Source organism: Rattus rattus, chromosome 5 (genome assembly GCF_011064425.1).
Source record: "Rattus rattus isolate New Zealand chromosome 5, Rrattus_CSIRO_v1, whole genome shotgun sequence".
Taxonomy (NCBI): domain Eukaryota; kingdom Metazoa; phylum Chordata; class Mammalia; order Rodentia; family Muridae; genus Rattus; species Rattus rattus.
In genome coordinates, this window is record NC_046158.1 from 151,091,925 (window position 1) to 151,110,627 (window position 18,703).

General features: G+C 49.0%; 1 protein-coding gene across 1 annotated transcript in view; it reads right to left on the reverse strand.

Moving 5' to 3' along the window:
- The window catches only part of Arfgef2 (ADP ribosylation factor guanine nucleotide exchange factor 2), an 83,984-nt gene that overhangs the window by 17,809 nt on the left and 47,472 nt on the right, over positions 1-18,703 (reverse strand). Inside the window, exons 17-30 of the mRNA XM_032904773.1 lie at positions 16,560-16,644; positions 16,279-16,450; positions 14,978-15,129; positions 13,186-13,314; positions 12,070-12,228; positions 10,983-11,130; positions 9,762-9,861; positions 9,573-9,613; positions 9,305-9,474; positions 7,544-7,695; positions 6,016-6,188; positions 5,026-5,186; positions 2,856-2,986; positions 2,581-2,710 (exon numbers count right to left, since the gene is read on the reverse strand). Of these exons, the coding sequence (XP_032760664.1) occupies positions 2,581-2,710; positions 2,856-2,986; positions 5,026-5,186; positions 6,016-6,188; positions 7,544-7,695; positions 9,305-9,474; positions 9,573-9,613; positions 9,762-9,861; positions 10,983-11,130; positions 12,070-12,228; positions 13,186-13,314; positions 14,978-15,129; positions 16,279-16,450; positions 16,560-16,644 (1,903 nt within the window). The remainder of the gene's footprint in view (positions 1-2,580; positions 2,711-2,855; positions 2,987-5,025; positions 5,187-6,015; positions 6,189-7,543; positions 7,696-9,304; positions 9,475-9,572; positions 9,614-9,761; positions 9,862-10,982; positions 11,131-12,069; positions 12,229-13,185; positions 13,315-14,977; positions 15,130-16,278; positions 16,451-16,559; positions 16,645-18,703) is intronic.

The following is an 18,703-nucleotide window of genomic DNA, read 5'->3' on the forward strand; positions in this document are numbered from 1 at the left end:
GGTTCTCAAAATAAATGCCAGAAGGAAACAAAACTGAAGACCTGGTAACTTAAGAGCTTAAGTAAAGACCAGCACGGGTGCTGGCCAACAGGGTCCAACCCCTGACCAAGAAGCCATTTGCAATTGACAGCTGCCAGGAAAGGGTAAATCTGCTTTCCTCAGTGGAGACACCGGGTCTGGGAGTTACTCAGTGCAGGCCAACATGGAGTAGACTCCCTGGCTTTTTTGGTGGACTTTGTGTTTTGTTTTGATTTTTTTGTTGTGTGTGTGTCTTTTTGGTCTTTTACTTGTTTGTTTTGAGTGTGTGTGTGTGTGTGTGTGTGTGTGTGTGTTTTAAGACAAAGAGAAAGAACAAAGTCAGGTATGCAGGGAGAATGTGGGAACAGTTAGAGGACATTGGTGGCACACTTCCTTAATACCAGCATCTGTGAGGCAGAAGCAGGCAGAATTTCGAGTTTGAGGCTAGCCTGATCTACATATGGAGGACAGTCAGGGCTATTACACAGAAAAAAACCCTGTCTCAACAGTACCCTCCCTATATGCCCGCACACACACACACACACACACACACACACACACACACACACACACACACACACACACACACACACACACACACACACAACCTAAATAAAAATATAAATACCAAAGAAAAAGCAACAGCTACAAAGTGACTTCCGGGCTCACCCAGGCTACAAGACGAGATCCCGTATCAAACACACACACACAAATAAAAAACCAACCAAATCCAGCCATTCAACAAACAGAAGAGGAAGCAATTGGGAAAAGGCCAATGACACAGGACAAAAAGCCAGGTCACAATAGGAAGAGCGTGGTGATCTGTGGTGGCAGGACGCACGTGACCTGGCCACCCAGGAAGCGCCTCTGCAGGTGCAGAGCACTGAAACTAAAGTCAAAGGGCCGGAGTGGTGTGGAGAGACAGGAGTCCCCATAGTCTGCTGACAGACAAGCAAGGAGCTTGGTGTGCGGACATGAGTGCACAGGTAAGGCCCACAGGCTTCCGTCCTCAAGAAATGAGGACCCAAGTACAAGTGATTTTCCAGAAGTATCACCTCAGAGCTGAGGAGGTGGCCTACCTGGGGAAAGTTCTTGCCCAGCAAGCATGAGGACTGAATTCAACCTCTAGAATCTATGTGAAAAGCCAGTGCTGGGGGTTGGGTGTTGCAGAAAGAAAACCCTGGAGCTGGATTACATGTGTGTACCACATGCTTCCTGCATGCTAGCCAAGCATTTCTCTGAAATGACTATTTATCTATTTTATGATGAAGAAAAATCTACTCTAACATTAAAGAACAGGACACATGGCTTAGGTAGAACACAACACAGTGGGAGCTTCAGTTTCTGTGTGGTAGAGGTGTGAACTCTGTGTATCCAGAATAGTTCATCTAGTCCATGTTATTTTTATGCTGGTGAGAGGGGAAACGGTGCTCCTGAAATAGTACTTTAATAAGGGCCAGTTAGGTGGTGCTGGCACACGCCTGCAATCTCAGCACTCAGGAGGCAGTGGGACGTGGGCATCTATGAGTTTGAGGCCAGCCTGGTCTACAAATTAATTCCAGGTCAGCCCGGGCTACACAGAAAAACTCTGTCTTAAAAAAACAAAAAGAAAAGAAAAAAAAGAGGAGGGGCTGTGCTTGTCTTGTCCGTGTGTCTCTGCTGTCGCTATCACTCTGCCATGTGTCCTTAGGGGCAGAGAGTGTGAAACACAGAAGAGGAGCAGCCATGAGCCTGCAGGGCTGGCAGGCAGTGTCCAGGGCCAGGCAGGCAAACCATGAGGTACTTCCTCTCCCTTTTCCCAGAAAGGAATCTCCCCAAACTAGCTGACACAGGTCTAAGGACAGTGCTTCGTTCACATATAGAACTTCTATACGATTACAAAAACACCTAAAGTAGTTGTGTGTTTCAAACTCCTGCTATTTGGCAACCCTAGGAAGGAGGCCAGCCAGGCCTTGAGTCCACAACATCCACTCATAGCCAGGCCTTGAGTCCATGACACCCACTCATAGGCCATATGCACATGACATCCACTCATAGCCATGTGTACACATGACATCCACTCATAGCCATGTGTACACATGACATCCACTCATAGCCATGTGTACACATGACATCCTCTCATAGCCATGCTGTAGACGTGACATCCTCTCATAGCCATGCTGTAGACAGGACATCCTCTCATAGCCATGCTGTAGACGTGACATCCTCTCATAGCCATGCTGTAGACAGGACATCCTCTCATAGCCATGTGTACACATGACATCCTCTCATAGCCATGTGTACACATGACATCCTCTCATAGCCATGCTGTAGACATGACATCCACTCATAGCCATGCTGTAGACGTGACATCCACTCATAGCCATGTGTACACATGACATCCTCTCATAGCCATGCTGTAGACATGACATCCTCTCATAGCCATGTGTACATATGACATCCTCTCATAGCCATGCTGTAGACACGACACCCACTCATAGCCATGCTGTAGACACGACATCCACTCATAGCCATGCTGTAGACATGACATCCACTCATAGCCATGCTGTAATTATCACCAACCTCCGACTGTTGCTCAGGGAGTTTCATGTTGTCAAAAATCCGAAACACAATTCTGAATAGGTCCTGCCACCAGTGCTTTGCAAAGGTGTGGCCATAGCTCTTCATGATCTCGAACATGACTGTCAGTCCCCTGGAGGAAAAGTAAGGAGAGCAGGTGAGGAAGAAAACACCAAACTGAGACGGAGGCAAAGGGGGGTGGGGGGAGGTGTGAGCCTGGGGGTGGGGCAAGAAGTGACTCATTTTAGTACCCATGTCCAGCTCCCTGGGGACGTTACCTTGTGCGCACATCTAACTTGCACCTGTTAATGATGCAGGAGAGCTCAAAGAGGATGGGGAACCAGCCTCTGACCCACACCCTGTCACCAGGAGCCACATTCATGTCATCGCTTGTGTACTCCTGCAGTACCTGAAACGAAAGCCATGTGTCACATGTAGCCTGAGCAGGCAGGAGGACCCGAAAGGCAGTCTCTCCTCAGCAGTACAGAAGGGGAAATCCCGGAGACTGAGAGAGACACCCCCTGCCCACTGAAGGTGTGATCCCCATGGCCCTATGGAGCAGAGTGAGCCAGTTCACAAGAGCCTGGGGCAGAGTATTATATTAAGAAACATGCTGGTGACCAAAGGCTGCTAACCAAGCACTCAGAACTCCTTGTTTCCAGAAATGACTGCGGGACAGCACTCAGTAGCAGCAGCTACTGGTCACTGAGTGCTACTAGTCACTGAGTGCTACTAGTCACTGAGTGCTTGCTATGGCCCACTTGACTGACAAGCTGCCTGGGCACAGGCACTGACACCCAATGGTTGCCCATTATGTAGCTGGGCCAGGGAGGCTCTCCACGGCCTGGTGCAAGGCTCCACTTCAACTAGATGTCTGCAAACACTGCTGAAGTGGTGCTGGAGTCTCCTCACTGACTCTGGTTACGAACAGGAGGCACTCTCTCTGCACTCCAGTGAAGGATGGAGGTACTCATCTGCTCTCCCCTGGGAAGCAGGCCTGTCTGTGGTGCCAATGGAATCCAGAGCACTGTGCTTGCTACACACACGCTCTACCAAGGGACTCTGAACTCTGCTTTCTCAGGTGTGTCATGCGGACGGCAATGTCTGCTTTTAAAACAGAAAGACTGCTGTGAGGAGTAAGACAGGAAATGCCATGTCTGGCAGATCTAAGTGCCCATGCAATACAGAATCTCGAAGTCACCACATCCCAAAGAGCTGTTACAGGGCCAGCCACCTCACCAGACACTCTTCTCAAGCCTGTGAAGAATACTGAATGCCTGTCTAGACCACTGTAGCTAACTGGCTGCGTTCCCAACATTCAGTGCTTTAGAACCATCCCTTACCGGTTTACAAGTCTCACCCAGAAAGATGAGACATATAAGAAAGACCCAAACACCTTCAGAAGCAGACGGGTGTCTTCTTCCTTCCTTTCTTCCTTCCTTTCTCTTTTCTTTTTTCTTTTTGTAGAGGGTGGGTGGAGGGTGGGTTCTGTGCATGCGAAGCTCTGTCCACAAAGCTCCATGCCCAGCCCACAGATGCAATTTGGAACAGTGACTTCTTGGTGTGTCACGGTGGCAACATACTATTTCTTTTTTTTTTTTTTTTAATAATGAAATAGATCTTTTTTTTTTAATGTTTATTTATTTTATGTATATGAGTACACTGTCACTCTATTCAGACACACCAGAAGAGGGCACCAGAAGAACCCATTACAGATGGTTGTGAGCCACCGTGTGGTTGCTGGGAATTGAACTCAGGACCTCTGGAAGAGCAGTCGGTGCTCTTAACCACTGAGCCATCTCTCCAGCCCAACATACTATTTCTTAAAATGGAGACTTTTTTCCTTTTTAAAGAAAAGGTCTCATTTATATAACTCTGGCTGTCCTGGAACTCACTCTGTAGAGCAGGCAGACCTCGAACTCGCAGAGATCCACCTGCCCCTGCCTGAGTGCTGAGTGTGCACCTCCACTCCTGGTTCCTGTGCTTACCGTTATGTCTGTGGGCGTGTGCACATGAGCATGAGCGAGCTTGCAGAGGCAGCTGTCTGAGCCCTGGAGCTGGAGACAGCAGCTGAGAGCTATAAAATGTGGGCAGTGCTGGGACCAAACTCAGGTCCTCTGAAAGGCACAAACATTCTTCACCACCAAGGACTGACCGACTGTTTCCTTACTCTCATAAGGAACATCTAGCTTCTTGACCTTTCTGTCTAAACACAACAGCTAGGATACTGTCACCTTTTAGGAGGACAGTCTGTGGAAAAAAGCTCACTATGAACAACTGCCAGGTATAATGGTAAATACCTGGAATCCCAGTACTCAGCAGACTGAGGCAGGAGAATTGCCTTAAGTTTGAGGCACACACACCCACTGCCAATGGGAAGAGTTTTGTCAGTAGTTTTGGCCCCATGACTTTCTGGCCTACCCACTGAAGCAAAGATGGGAAACACACCCGTGGCCTCTCTGAGACGTATTTCCCACAGAAGCGGATGAGCCGGATGGCCTCCATACTGGTGTCCGGGAAAGCTGCGTTGCAGGCAAACTCAGACAAGCACTTCACAGCGTCCTGGAAGGAGTCGATGGCCGCAGGGAAGTGGTGCTGGAAGATGGTTGCTGGGGAGGCAAAAGGCAGCAAGGTTTAGAAATGGAGGTCAGGGACAACTGCCTTCATGAATCCAATCACATCACGGCTGCTGGAGAACGCTTCTCACAGCTGACATCTTCCTTCGATAAAATGGAGGAAACAAAATCTCAGTAGTTCTGTTTACAATGTCCACGAACACAACTATGGAATGTTTAACATCTGCTCCAGGAGGAATAGAAGCTTCCTATGAACCTGTCGTTCTCATCAACCAGGGGCCAAGAGCCTGTCTGTGTTCTTGATGCCTTGTTAACAGGCAGTTAAGACATCAGCACTGAACCAACAGCCAATAGCACCGCAGCTCCTGCCTGCAGCAAGCTTGTCTTTCCCTACAAGACACATCAATATGTACTCCGGCCTCAGCGTCGTGCTCGGGACATTTTCAAAGTGAAATCACAACAGGAAGTGTGAAAAGGTGAACACCGTGGCACGTGGCAGACTGCAGAAAGGACCCCTATATATCGTGATGGGAAGCCACGTTGGTCTACCTCAGTTCAGTGTATCTTGGTGACTTGGGTTTCTGCTGGTCTACATACTCCTGTGTTCTCAAAAGACCACAAAAGCAGAGGACGGTGGTGGGGTTGGGTCTACCTTTAGTGAGCTGGCATGAGACTTCCCAGGATGAGAGCTGACTGTATTCCATCACTGGACTGCTGTAAAGATGAACGCGAGCCAAGTGCTTTCCACCCTGCCCGTCACAGCAGAACTTGAGCCAGGGAGTCCCCACAATGGTGGACAAGTCAGAAGAGGCCACCAGCTGGACTTCAAGTGGGATGTCAGACAGGGGGCTGAGACACTTACAGACAATGTGGCCAGTGGTTTGGAAGGCCAGCTCCACAATGTTCCCATCGTGGTCAGAGGCGGCCTGGTGGAACACAGCAAAGATGTTCTTCCAGCCTGAGCGGATGTTGGCTGCCTGGGAGCTCACCATCTGGGCAATGCAGCGGATGACCATGTCCCGGATGGTTGGGGACCTGGGGAGAGGTGGGAGGGTGGGAAGATAGAGACACTCCGCCCCTCAGCACATTAGAAACCTAAGTTTAAAAGCACATCTTAGTGCATACTCGGTTAGCCCAGCTCTCGTCCTATCCCACTCTGGAACCAGAACCACCCTGCAACCTACTCCATGTCAAGCAGAACCACAGAATGGAGGGGTCTGCGTTTATAAGGATTTAGGCTGTGGGGCCAGAGTTGGGGCTGCTATCTCTGACTTTTTTTTTTTTTTTAAAGATTTTTTTATTTTATGTATGTACAGTACACTGTCGCTGTCCTCAGACACACCAGAAGAGGGCTTCAAATCCCATTACAGATGGTTGTGAGCCTCCATGTGGTTGCTGGGATTTGAACTCGGGACCTCTGGAAGAGCAGTCGGTGCTCTTAACCACTGAACCATCTCTCCAGCCCCATCTCTGACTTCTTGCTCAACAACAATACACTGCCTGTGGCTGAAGTCACTCTGTTAGCTTTTCTGCCCTGCCCTCATTTTAGTCAGAGAGTCGCCATGCTACCAAATCCCTGAGGCAAGGCATATGTTTATGCTAAGCACACAACAAGGGCTGGAGATGCAGTATTTTAAATTTAATTATATGTGGTGAGAAGATAAACGGCTCAATCCCTGCGAAGCAGCAAGGTTGGACAGGCACTGCCTGAATGCCTGTGACGAGCACACACGCCTGCAAAGCTAGGAAGCCACAGTCCTGGGAAACTGTTCTCTCACAAGTGGGGAGAGCAGGCTGCACAGGCCGGTGTTCACTGGCCACACCGAAGCCCTTCCGAGAAAGAGAAAGCCCCCAAAGAGGCGACTTGCAGCAAAGAAGGGTTGACGTCCTACATTCAAAACCTCACAAAACAGGATTCCTGGCTATTTTCTTCACAGAATTTTCAAATTTCTTGGAGATGTGTGCATGCACGTGTGTGTGTGTGTGTGTGTGTGTATCTGTGTGTGTGTGTGTGTATCTGTGTGTGTGTGTGTATCTCTGTGTGTGTATGTGTGTGTGTGTGTATGTGTGTGTGTGTGTGTGTCTCTGTGTGTGTGTGTGTGTGTGTGTGTGTATCTCTGTGTGTGTGTGTGTGTGTGTGTGTGTATCTCTGTGTGTGTTTGTGTCTGTGGGGGAGATACACGCTGGGGATTGATCCAGGACTGCAGACATTCTAAGCAGGTTCTAAGATAATCCCAATTCCTTCAACTGCATTGATAATCGGAGTTTTTATCCATTTACTCAACACCACCACCAAGAAGACAGAGAGAGTGCATCTTAGAGTTAATGGTGAGGGACTTTGGACACCGACAGGGAATGAGACCCAGGGTCTTCACAATGGTGTGCACTACCTGTTTTTCTTCATAATATGTTCAAATGGCCTCAGAAAATCCTTCTGAAATCGGAAGTTGGCTAATTCTCCCTTCTCCAAAAACTTCATGGAGAGCTGCCGCAGCGAGTCAACAGCAAAGATGGCCACATCCTCATTGGGGTTACAGCCGACCTGGCAGAATAGGAAGTAAAAAGCAGGTTCAGCAGAAGAGCAAAGTCAGGCAGCTCCCTGAGATCTCTGCGGAAGGCACATCTAGAGAGAGAAAATGCTAATCTTGGCTGAGACCTGTGCAGTGTTGTGCAGGTGTCACAACAAAAGGCCAGCATGCCTCCTGCCTCCTCCTCTTGGTGGGATGAGGTGTGCTCGCAGGCCAGCATGTGCTTGCTCTTCCTTTCCCTTTAGATGTTTGTTACTTTGGGTACGTGTGTGTATAAGCACTCATGTGTGTAGGGTTGTGTGCAGCGCATGTGCAGGGGAGATGTTGTAGTTGGGTGTGTTCCTCTGTTGCTTTCCACCATACTGTCTGAGCCAAGGTTGCTCACTAATCCTGAGCCCACTGATTGGTTAGAAGGGCTGGCCAGTGAGCTCTAAGGAGCTTGTCTCTGCCACTATCTGGGGTTACAGATGTGCACTGCCTAATTCAGTCTCTATGTGGGTTCTCAGGATCAAACATGGGTGCCCATGCCTGCACAGCAGGTACTCGAGACTGAGTCATGGCTCCAGCCCTCTGAACAGAATGAAACCTTGAGTAGAGAAGTGCTGGCCTAGATGTTTTAGAATGGCTATCCCTGATGTCTTCTGGCTTGTCTCTGACCTACAAACAAGTGACAAGTTTTCCAATAAGATTTTGAAAGAAGAGTAGCAATGGGATCTGTGTATAAGAAATTCTGATGTTGAACAGTGTGTTAGCATGGCTACACTGTGGGTCATAGGAGGGGTCATAGGGCTCCCCAAGCCCACAAGCACCAGCAGGCTTGTCCAGCCACAACAGTAACATTTGCAGTGTTAGTCTTTTCTTAAAACAGAGTTGCATGGTGGTGCATGGCCTTAATCCCAGCACTTGGGAGACAGAAGTAGGAGGATCTTCTGTGAGTTTGAAGTCAACCTCATCTACATAATGAGATCCAGGACAGGCAGAGACATAGTGAAACTGCCTCAAAGACCTTTAGAAAAAGAAAGATAAGAAAGAAAAGAAGAAAAGGGGAGGGGTCATGTATCCAGGCTGGCCTAGAACTTGCCCTACAGCCACTGATGACCATCAGTTCTACTTTGGGTTCAGGCCTACACCACCATGTCCTTTGTATGCAGTGTTGGGGACTGTACTCTGGACATGTGCATGGTAGGCAAGTACTAAGCTCTAGTCCCATCAATGGATAGAGGTTAGTGTAGTATTTATTTTATTTTTATTTATGTTATGTATATGAGTACACTATAGCTGTCTTCAGACATACCAGAAGAGGACATTGGACCCATTATAGATAGTGTGAGCCACCATGTGGATGCTGGGGAATTGAACTCAGGATCTCTGGAAGAGCAGTTAGTGCTCTTAACCACTGAGCCATCCTCCAGCCACCACTGGACTTTTAATTCATTCTACACGACTCCTATAAAAATATACATACAACATTGCTCCTATCAAACTGTCTGTGATTTCACAGGGAAAAATGATTGGATGACAAACCCCCATATGGGGCCAACCCTTTCCATTATATCCATCATGAACTTAGCACCTGCGTTCCCCCAGCTGTCGCTAAAGTGGTCTCAAGATGCAGGTGGTTACCTTATTGAAGTGATCTCCAATGACATGCCATATCCGAGACCACTGCAGCCGGATCCGGTTCATGTTGTAGTACGATATCTCCACGATCTTCTGCAGGCTGAACATGCGGGGATGGTGGGGAGAAGCCAGCTCATCCATGGACACAGCGCACAGCCAGCGGACAAAGTCAACTACACAACAGAGACAGCAACAGATGGCAGCCCTGTTAGTGATGTCACGTAATTCCAATGGGAGGCAGATGCTTTGGTACAAAAGTCAAGATACTCACCTATTGCATTTCCATCCAGTCTGGTAGAGCCGGTAAAAATTCTAGGGGGAAATTGAAATTTCTCAAGTACTCAGAAAAGGCAGAGAGGAAACATGAACAGTTACACAGATTAGAAATCACCACACCCAGAAGCCAACAAGTGATGTCAGGCACAATCGATGGAGCATCACTGGAGAACAAAATCATCACCTGTCAACTGCAACAACCACACTCTGTGAGCTGGTTTCACCAACGGACTCCTGGAAGCTGGCCATCTGTCTTTTATCCACACCACCACTCACCAAATTACCTAGAACATAACACACAAAATCAGCAGGGCTCTAGGCACCATCAAGTATTTAGAACAAAGTACCCAGGCTGAGCACAGAGATGCACTCAGGAGGCAGAGGCATAAGGATCAGAAGTTCAAGGCCAGCCTCTGCTACACAGTGAGTCTGAGTCTACCACACAGACCATACAAGGGCCCTTTGCCTCAGGCAAATACAAAGGGCATGAATGAGAATCCCTAAGCAAGTAAAACAGAACCAGGAACAGACACAGCTCCACTGTGGACAGAGTAACAAGCTCGCACTCTGGAATTAATGGAGACCCTTACAGACCCTCTTGCTTGTAGGCAATCTCCTAGTGCTTAGGAAAGAAACTGGAAGGAAGTGAGTAGCAAGGGCTCCTAGAATATGGTAGCTCCTCTGCTGGACACTGGTAGGCTGTGCAGGGTTTCACTGCATTCATCCTCCAGGGCACACAAGAAGCAGGTGCTGTCACTGCGTGTCCCCAGAACTTGAACAGCACTGGCTGAGCTGGCTGCTCCACTGTACTTGCACCCAGCAGCCTAGGCTACCTCCCTGCCCTGTGACTGTCGGGTCACTTTTCCCCAGGCTTCAGTTTTCTTACTTTATACAATGGGCAGGTGGCCGTCCTCATCTCATTGGATCACTCTGAGAATGAGATGAGCTAAAACACATGAACTGTGTGCTCGGAACGTGGCTGGCACACTTGCTCGCCTTAGTGACTACATTACCATTACATCATGGACCAGAGTCCTTCAACTCACAGCAGAGATGGAACAACTATGTACCCTGAGATCACACATGAAATGTGGAGACATCCAACCTTCCCAGAGTAGAGAGAGTAGAGACACAGGGAGGACAGTGAAACCCCTACTGCAGGGGGCCTCAGCATGGCCCGGGTGGAGAAGGAGCAGGAAGGAGCAGGAAGCACCATGCTGCTGCTGGGAGACAGACGCTTTTACTCAGTCACAAGAAGGCAGCTGAAGCAGCAGCCCATGAATTCACACATGCCGCTGCACTAGAAGGGAGAGGACCCTGCACAGGACAGTCCTGATGTGACAAGAAGGGCTTCATCACTGTTAACTTGTGATTCTGTGCTGGCCAGTTGGGGCTGGTGTCTTACCGAGGCCAAGACCCATGAATTCTTCTCCTGCCAGGCTGTGGCCCTTCAGGCTCCCTTCTCTTTCCCGCCCAGAGCCAGAGAGGTAGCGAGTCTTCACTCCAGTTCCTATGAGCTGAGCGAGCTCCAGCTGGCTGATGCACTTCAAGATCTGCGAAAGAGAGGGTGTCGGAAGTAAGGCCTTGTCACAGCCAGGAAGGACTTCAGTCTTCTGCAGTCAGTCTTCTGGAGCATGCAGACTTTTACACTAAGAATAAAATGAGTCAGGCAGTGGTGGTGCATGCCTTTAATCCAGCACTCGGGAGGCAGAGGCAGGGGGATTTCTGAGTTTGAGGACACCTGGTCTAAAGAGTTCCGGGATAGCTAGGGCTACACAGAGAAACAAACGAAGGTGAATGGTAAACAGGAGAACTGGTCAGCTGGGTCCACACATACAGAACTGCATGTGTATTTGCAAACTTCACTGAGTGTTCAACAAAGAAAGTCCTGACTGGAGCAGAGCTCTATTTCCATCCACGCAAGCTGGTGCTCAGACTTAGTTCCTGCTCCCCAGCTCTTCCTCAGACTCTGCACACAGCCTCCCTGGCTTCCACACTTCCATTACCGTGCCGTCTCACTTGGCCTGGGGTCTGTGCGTTTCTCTTCTTTATGTCTGGCATGCTATCCCACCCCCTCCCCCTCATTCCTTCAGCTGTGACCAGATGTGTGCCCATACCATGACAACTTTTTTTTTTTTTTTTTTTTTTTTTTTTTTTTTTTTTTCGGAGCTGGGGACCAACCCAGGGCCTTGCGCTTCCTAGGCAAGCACTCTACCACTGAGCTAAATCCCCAACCCCCCATGACAACTTTCTTAAAACCTCCCTGGGTACTCTGCCCAACCCACTCCGAGGTGTGCTCATTGCTGTCTGACATTGGGCCATGTTGTTTACTGATTTGTTCTCTGCCATCAGTGTAGGGTGTGAACTCTGTCTTCATGGGCATCTTTCAGATTAATGAGGTAAAGGAAGGCTAACCTTAATCAACCCTAGGAGTGAGCAGGAGAAAAGGAATCAGAGACCTCGAGTCATCTGGAGCAAAGGCAGACGCATACCTCATGCCAGGAGTTGCCCAGGTAGTTGCCATCGGTATGAGCCACAGTGATGAGTGTCTTTATGGTGTCGATGTTCTTCTGCTTCATTTCTGTGATGCTGGAGCTGGCTGTCAGCAGGGAAAAGCGAGCAAGGGCCTGAACATAGGCATCTCGTTCCAGCTGAAAGAGAAGCCCAAGGAGCGCTGTGACTCCACCCACAGTGTGGCCATTTATACGATGGGCTGGTGCACCAAGCTTCTCTGCTATTTCCATTGCCCACAGTGGGCTTTTGGTGCACCAGGATGCAGCCATCCCACCAGTGGACAGGTGTGCACAGCCACACCTAAGAACTAGCTCTCTGCAGTGACCTCCACCATACACCGTCACTCTCTCCCATGTGTAATGTCTCTGATGGATGCCAGGACTATGGAATAAGCACTAACATTTACAGCAGTCCTGACTCTGAGTTTAGAGGGCCAACACCATCAGGCTGGAGACATACCAGAGTGGACTTTGAAACCCTGGCTTCCAGCTTCAGAACCTTCAGAACTATCAAAAGAAAGACGGATAGGGGCAGAAGACTAAGGTTTTCTGAACAAACTAATGGGCAGATTCCCACTGACCTTGAAGCAAGGAGGAGGACAGACACCAACCTTGTGACTGCAAAACAGCTCAAAGACTGCATTGATATGTATGGTGCTCAGGATGTGAACATGCCTATAGAAACCTCAGTGCTGCGGTTAACCAGCTGCTTTCCCAGAGCAGGGTGGGGGACAGGGAAATCACAGAAACAATGCACTACAAAGCCACTGTGGAAATGCTGAGGAGGAAACCGAGGGCTTCCAGCCAGCTGATCACACCACACACTTTTGTAGGGAGCTATGGCCTCAGCCAGACACATAAGCATCAGGGCAGGTCAATGTGACAGGTGGACAAAGAGGCTCTTTTGTCATTGCTAGTCAAGTTTTAATCTGGACCCCAGTATTCTCCCCATTGTAGTCATTGTTAGCACAAAGCCATGGGTTGTTTCTCGGTGGGAATGAATAAGTTGTTTGCCAAAACGCTTGGTCAACTGGAAATTCCTGGTAGTTTCAAAGCTTTAACAATCTAAAGATGCACATGTTCACTTCCACCTACCTGCATTCCAAAGATGCAGGCAATGCGGACTGCACACCTGATGCCTTCCAAGCACAGGGAGGCCACCTCCGTGTCGTCACAGTTCTGCAGGCCGATGCTATAGGCTGCCAGCAGCGGCGTCCACACCAGCTGCCGAGGAAGCAAGTTTCAGTGACACTCTGAGTTTGAGCATGGCAAGAACACCCAGAGCACACCGTGTGCATTACAGCCAAGGTGCCACGCCCAGTGCAGCCTGACCTCCATCTATTCCATTCACAATATAAAACAGCTCCTATCAACTATGGCCACTATAAATGTACTCTTTACTAACTGGGCTGTTAACATTTGCACCTATAGCACACATCGCTAGTAACTCAAAGATGCTCTTTCCCTGCTGAATGTACGTAGGGATTGAGAAGTGGGTTTGTTTGTTTGTTCTTAAGATTTATTTTCTGCAGGTGAGCATTTTGTTTACATGTATGTCTGTGTCCTGTTAGTGCCTGGTGACCACTGAGGTAGAAGACAGTATCACGTTCCCCTGAAACAGGAGCTGTAGACGGCTGCTAGGAGCAGACCCTGGCCCTCTGCAAGAGCAGTCAGTGCACTTAGGGGCTGAGCACCTCACGGGTGCCGTAGAATCAGTTCTCTACACAGCCAGAGACAATCAGACGCTGGCAGGCAGACTAAGCATGTGAGTGAGCTGCCTTTAACCACAGTAAAACAAAGTGGGTCTCTGTGAGTCAGAGGCCAGCCTGGTCTACTTAACAGTTACAGGCCAGTCAAGGTCACACCGTGAGGCTCCATCTCAAAAAACAAAACAAACAGGGGTTGGGGATTTAGCTCAGTGGTAGAGTGCTTGCCTAGCAAGCGCAAGGCCCTGGGTTCGGTCCCCAGCTCCGGGAAAAAAAAAAAAAAAAGAAAAACAAAACAAAACAAAACAAACAAAACACAAAAGGAAATGCAAACAGAGAGAAAGGATGTTGGAGAATAGCTGGCTCAGTGTGTAAAGACTTGTCTGTCGTGCCAGACAACACAAAATCAGTCCAGGGAACTCCCATGGTGGAAGCAGAACTGACTCCAGCATGGTGAGCTCTGACCTCCCTCTACAGGCAGGCTGGGGCAAACACAATCACTCATACTGGGGTTTAAAAGATACATTACTTATTGTGTGTGTGTGTGTGTGTGTGCGCGCGCGTGCGCGCGCATGCATGCGTGCCGCCTGCCTGTGATTTCTAAACATTTAAAAATGTTTAGACTATGTCTTTTCTTGCACTTCATCTTACCTTGAAGCCAATAAGGCTAGATGTCACCCTAAAACCGGCCTTGCAGGGCTGGGAGAGGGACCAGGGAGTAAGGGCACTTCCTCCAAGCCTGAGGCCTTATCAGACCTGGGGCCCACAGGTAAGGGAAGAGCACTCATTCCTACAGGCTGCCACCTCACCCTACATACCACACTGTATGCCCATAACAGTCATTCTAAAAGCTAACCAGCCTCTCAGAGTGCCATCCCTGAACAATTATTAACTCATTCACCCCCATCAAACCATCAAAGCGGCCCCATCCTCATCCCCACTGACAGAAAATGAACAGAGAGAGAACTACCCAACCAAGGTCACATGGTGACACAGTAGCAAAGCCAAGATTGAAACCCAGGCAGCAGGCCAGCAGAGGCCATGACTGAGCTGGCACCTGCAGAAGAAGCCAGTCCCTGGCCTTTCCTCTCCAATCTCTCCCACTGAGATCCGCCATCCACTCCACAGCAGGTCAGCTGCAGAATCAGGCTTGGCCACACGCTAACTTCTAGGACACTCACTTTGAACATGGGCCGGACATGGTCCAGGTGCGTGGCGCTGGTAAACGGGGCTTGGGCGTGGCTCACGGCCTCCATCAGAGCTTTGGCTGTCTTAGCCATCTGCTCCATCTCCACATTGTACAGCAGCCGCCTCTGCTTCTCACTGGCTACATCTGCGAGGGAGTGAGACGCAGTGTTTGCCCTGTGCAGGACTGCCGGAAAAGCCTAGGTACTCACAGAGCTCCCCTACTAGCCTGTGACCTGTTACAATATTACATTTGCAGATGGAGATGACGAGGCAGAATGGTTAGAGGGCCTCCTTACCAGGGCGGTGTATGGTGGAGTGTTGTAAGTAACAGCTTGGGCTTAGCCCAAGGAGTGTCTTTAGATCCTGTGCTCGGCACTGTGCCTGAGCTTCTCAGGGACTGACTGGCAGCACCACAGGGGCTCACTAAGAGGCCTGGCCACAATTGACACAATCATCCTGAGTTAAAGTTTGGGGGAAGACAGTTTTGGGAAGGACAGTTTAGCTCTTAGATTACATATTTTAAATTCGTTCTTGTTCTTAATTACAAATCCAGCAAGCATCACATTATGAAAGAACCATATATTGTGGGTTGGGGATTTGGCTCAGTGGTAGAGCGCTTGCCTAGGAAGCGCAAGGCCCTGGGTTCGGTCCCCAGCTCCGAAAAAAAAACCAAAAAACCAAAAAAAAAAAAAAAAAAAAATTCTTGGGGTTGGGGATTTAGCTCAGTGGTAGAGCGCTTGCCTAGGAAGCGCAAGGCCCTGGGTTCAGTCCCCAGCTCCAAAAAACAAAACAAAACAAAGAACCATATAATCATAATAATTAATTTAATTGTATCTAGATAATAATTAAGTTCAGGTATCTAGATATGCACATTAAATTTACCACCAGCAGCATACTTAATGATACTTTCTGATATACCCAATAGGCAGAGGTGAGTCCCACCCCCAGACAAAGACCTACAAGCAACTGAGGACTGCTCTGGAGAGAACTAGTCTCCCCAGGGCTGAGGGGTCTCCCCAGGGCTGAGGGGTCTCCCCAGGGCTGAGGGGTCAGCTCTGAATCCATACTTACAAGCGACGCCAAACGGCCTAGGCAGGCGTGTTTATACATCTGTGTGTTTTTATCTCTGTGTGTATGTAACAATAGCAATTCACAGGAAAAGAGGCCATGAATCTAAGAGGGACTGAGGGGAGGCCCTGGAGGGGATGTAAGGGGAAAGGGAAGGGAGATGATGTCATTGTATTTTAATGGAAGGCGTTGGTGCTGACGGCAGGTATGCAGCAGGCAGCCTTACTCTGCTTGGTGGATTTCGTTGCCATTGTGTGCTCCTTGGTCTCCTTCATCGCAATCTTCTTGCCTTCTATCTCCTCGTAGATGCTAGACAGGTATTCCTCAGGTAGGTCTTTACTATCGTTGATGCCCCGGTTCATTTTAATATACTGCTCCTTTGTCATTTTATTCTTTACCTGAAATTAATAAAAAAAAAAAAAAAGAACATTTTTAAACACTGAAATGCCTGACAAATTGAGCCACATCTGCGGCTACAGTGTATGAATCAATCGTGGGGCATTGTACCTGAGGGCTATGCAGGTCTGTAGTTAGCATAATGATGGAGTAGGCCAGGACGTACGCCGTGTCAGCACTAGCAAACAGGGTTTGCCTGGAAGGGAAGAGCCCAGATAAGAGACACAGTACAGAGAGTGGACCGGTTGGGGGCAGCACGAGTGGGGACACGGGCCACTGAGGGCAGGCCTGCTGCTGTATCACATGATGGAGCCAGGGAAGGGTCTTCTGAACAAGAGCTAACAGCCCAGCCACAAAGGGAGCCAACTTGGCCCGTGCATCAGAGCTTCTCTGGGTCGAGCGGCTTCAGGCAATTTTTTAAAAGGACTTAAGGAGCACCCTGGGCCAAGGGTACAGGCAAATGAGCACAGGATGCCAAGAGACGCTCTCAAAGGTACCACGACGGCTATGGATCATTCTGGGATGGACAACTCCTTACCCTTTCCACATAAATTCTTTTTCAGTTATTGGTTATTTATTGTTTCTATTACCCACTGTGGTACTGAACAGAAATGCAAAGCAAAATATTTATAGTGTTTGAAAGCATAGGCTTTACAACATTTTGTTTTAGGTAAGTAGACACTAAGCCACATTACGTGTAAACCGAAGCTGGAAACTCATCTGTACAAACTGCCTCACCAGGAAAAAGAAACCCCAGGAAACACAGCAAAAGGGGAGCTGATCGGGTCTGGATCGTCGACTGACTAGGGCACTGGAGTAGGGTCCCGGGTCCATGGAAGGCACACTTGAGGTGAGCAACACACCATCGCCTCTCCTTATCAAGCTGCCACATCAGTTAGGTTCCAATGACCAGAGGCTGCCTCTGCCACACACTGGCAGGGCAGGGACTGATTAATCTGACTATGGAACTGACCTGGGACGGAACTGTCACCAACTGTTCCCTGAGCAGGTCCCCAGCATGCTCAGGGCATTCACTCACGGCTGCCTGTGCAGAGGGAGGTCAAGACTCCTCAGACATCTTGCCTTGGCTACTTCTTGGTTGGCTGATTTCGAACTGAGGTGCTCAACCTTTCAGAGCCTGTTTCCCGCCTATCACACAGCTCAGCACGATAAATGCACAGCGGGGTGCAAGCACACTTATCCCGGTCTTTTTAAGCTTGAGTTGGCACACTAAGCAAGAGGCCTCGCCAGGCTTCACTGTACAAGCACATCAGTGGGTCTTGTTCTCATGCTCCCTCCCCCGTGAGGCCTGCCTCCCTCCAGCTGCTTCTCCTCCTTCCTGTCAGTCCTCACTTCTGCTAGGTGTCCCTACATTCCACATGCACTTTCCACTCCTCACCCCAGTTAGGGCCAATCTTCTCCATTTCCTGTAAAAACAGCAGCCGACTACTAAGCAACCAAGATTAGTGCCGTCGAGACAGCTCCACAGTCCCGGCATTTGCCTTGATGACCTGAGTTCAATTCCCAGACATCACTTAAGAGCGGAAGGACCAGACTGGCTCCACAGTTGTCCTTTAACCTCCACACCTGAGCTGCACTCACACGCCCTCCACATCATCAGAGACAAAATAAAATGTAAGGGGTTGGGGATTTAGCTCAGTGGTAGAGCGCTTGCCTAGGAAGCGCAAGGCAAAAAAAGAAAAAAAGAACCAAAAAAATAAAAATAAAAAAATAAATAAATAAATAAATAAAATGTAAAGACCCAAGGTAAAGCCAAGGACCTGTTGGAAGGGTCATTAAGTTACACAGCCACTTCTGTAGTGTATATACCAGCATGGAGTGAAAGCAAGCCATGCATTCTGCTCCATGCTGGCTCCCAGTTAGCGAAGAAGTAGCCCTCTCATGTATATTGCTCCATCCGTGCTAGAGGCGGAACCCAGGCCTCAGGCAACCAGGGTGAGCGCTCCAGTCCTGCACTCCACAGCAGGCCTTGTTCTTGCTTGTTGTAAGACAAGATAGCTCAGGCCTGCCTCTGCCTCTCACCTCTCTTGCTTCTACCCCTTCAGTGTCAGCATGCCCAGCCAGCCATGAGACCTCAGACAAGTTACTTAACCTCCTTGGTCCCCAACCTCCTTGTCAGTAGTACAGGGACACAAAGTCTCATGTGGGACACTGCTTAGCAGAGCCTGGCACATAGTGAACAGACATATTAGTGTCTTAGCAGAATTGCAAGGACTAAACCCAAACCTCAAGTC